The sequence below is a fragment of the Plectropomus leopardus genome, chromosome 4 (assembly GCF_008729295.1).
Source record: "Plectropomus leopardus isolate mb chromosome 4, YSFRI_Pleo_2.0, whole genome shotgun sequence".
NCBI lineage: Eukaryota > Metazoa > Chordata > Actinopteri > Perciformes > Serranidae > Plectropomus > Plectropomus leopardus.
The window spans coordinates 28,631,512-28,634,011 of NC_056466.1; the positions used below are offsets into that span (position 1 = coordinate 28,631,512).

At 36.6% G+C, this 2,500-nt stretch overlaps 1 protein-coding gene across 1 annotated transcript in view; it reads right to left on the reverse strand.

Annotated features, from left to right (window-relative positions):
- Positions 1-2,500, reverse strand: part of rhbdl3 (rhomboid, veinlet-like 3 (Drosophila)) — a 77,932-nt gene that overhangs the window by 14,154 nt on the left and 61,278 nt on the right. Inside the window, 1 exon segment of the mRNA XM_042484980.1 lies at positions 18-130. Coding sequence (XP_042340914.1) covers positions 18-130 — 113 coding nt within the window.

Sequence of the window (2,500 nt, forward strand, 5' to 3'; positions counted from 1 at the left end):
TTACACCACTTGCCCACCTGCCAGCACACCACACACATAGACCAGTCCGATCCGCAGGGCTCCGTGGACCATTTCTAGAGGGACTCCCACCAGCAGCTGCATGGCCATGTTCAGGCTCAGGTGTTCAATCCTGTTATATGGGGAGTCAGAGAGAGTCAGTGTTAAAATTAAATCCATATTTAATCGTATGACTGAGAAAATAAAATTACACACAATTATGACAGAAATGGAATGTAATAATAGGTAATCAGAGACAAAGTGATAGTTGTAATTATAGTATTTTTTTGTTAGTTGCTGATTATAATAATGTTCTTGTAAATCCTAAAATATCTTGAAAGTGAAATGCAATTTAATTCACTCAACAACATGAACTATACCTCAAAATACTTCAGCTGAGTGAAAATAATAAATGAGTGTTTATTGTGCTCAAAGTATTTAAAAATCATACTGAATAAGGAATGTGTCTTTCCAGAGGCATTATTCCAGTTACTCTGAATAATCTAAAGACCACGCAGCTAAAGTTCTTAATTAGAACTACTTTTTACTGAAGAAATAGTCCCATAAGTTCTGCTGAGCCTGCTGCTATCAAGGGGCTTCAAAGGGTGCAGACAGTGTTGGGTAACAACTAGTTACATGTAATTAAATTACATAATAAATGTTACTGTAACAGCTTTTGAAAAAATATGTAATTAAATTACAGTTACTCATCAAATTGTTGGCGATTACAAATGGGTGACATCCAAAATTATTATTTTCACTAAAAAGTATACATGTAGAATATAAATTCATTCTCTTGCTTTGCAGCTTTTCCACCGTGCAGGAAAGCCTTCTTTTGGCAGAGCCTATTTCGGGACATTATTTAGCTTTATTGCTGTGTAGTTTAAAACATCTGTTGTGAAATGTAATAAGTTAACATTACTTATTATATTTTTAACATGGTAACTAGTAATCTGTAACCTTCTCAATAATGATGACCCCGGCCCAAGGCCAGGGGGGTCCCATGCAAAGGTCTTTTATTTCCCCTTAAATGGGATCAAGTCAACAAAATACTTATCACTCACAACAAGATATATGCATTCATCTAATGAATACATGTATTGTCGTGTAAAGTATTTCAACTTGTCATCTCCCGTGCAAGTAATGTGAAAATGATGCAGTCAAGTTTCAGTGTGCAGACCAAACATTTGCTGCTAATGTAAAGCTATAAAGCGAAGTGCTGCCTGACTCGCTAAGTCAAAATGCATGACCAAACATTCCTGGCCAATTAAAGTGTGAAGATGCACCAGGTATGACAGGTGAGGCTGACCGTGGCAAAGGTGAGCAGCTCGGCAGAGTAGCAATTAAAATCATCACTAGGGGGCTGAGTCTGAAAGCTAAACTGAATGTAAATATGCCAAACAGAGCATAGACTGGATGGATCTATAACACTGGATATTTGAAATTGCCCGTGTTGGTATCAGAGAGCAGTGGGTGGGTATTGGTGGTATTGGGTCCCAATTTGAAAAAATTTGTCCCCTAGTCCATAATTCCTAATGGCTAGCCAGGTTCTGGGAGTCAAAGGTGACATCTTCAAATGACATAACATCATCTAAATGTCTTGTTTTGTTCAACCAACAACCCAAAATATGTTACATAAATAAAACTGAACACACAAAAGCAACAAATACTTGACTAATGACAGTTGGTTATCAGAATCTTTGCAGATGAATATTCTGTTGATCAGTGCAGACAGTTAATCAAATTGTCTTCACTGGTAGATACCACTAAGAAAAGATAAAATTATTTTGTTTTGTAATTTTAATAAATTGACCCTGCAAGGCTTAGAAAACATTTCAACGTGTAGTTTTGAAACATTTCATGAGAAAAAGAAAGTGAGAGAGATGGAGAGGGTGAGTCTCTATAGTAAATATTTACAATCTGTTTTGATTTTGAGAGTTGGGAAGGACCGCCATTGCTGAGCTATTGGTATGATTACATGTTTGTGTTTGTGTTGTGTGTGTGTGTGTGTGTGTGTGTGTGTGTGTGTGTGTGTGTGAGCAGCTACTGAGTAGGAAAAAAAAAATACTACTAAATTGCTAAAAATGCAGTTTAGTAGAGGTTCAATGCAATTTTTCTCACTGTTTTCATTTTGGCTACTAAATACTAAATACACTAATGTTCTTCAAGTGCCTTTGACATCTGTTAAAATACATCTCTCAAATCATTTTTTAGTCCATGATGCACTTATTTAAATTTTCATACAAACTTGTAATCAGAAACAGCATGCAAATCATTCATTTCCCTTGCCAGTAAAATGCTCCAAATGTGAAGACATGGATGTGATAATAATGTCTGAACAGGCGACATGCTTCCATTTCCTCCCGTGAGTGAGGTGTCAGATGATTGACAGGAAACACACTCAGCTCTGGCACCATACGATGATAAAACACAAACTGTGACAAAATCAAATTCTGGGTTTAAGTTTACTGCGATGGGAGCTTTTTTCCACACTGTGCAAGAG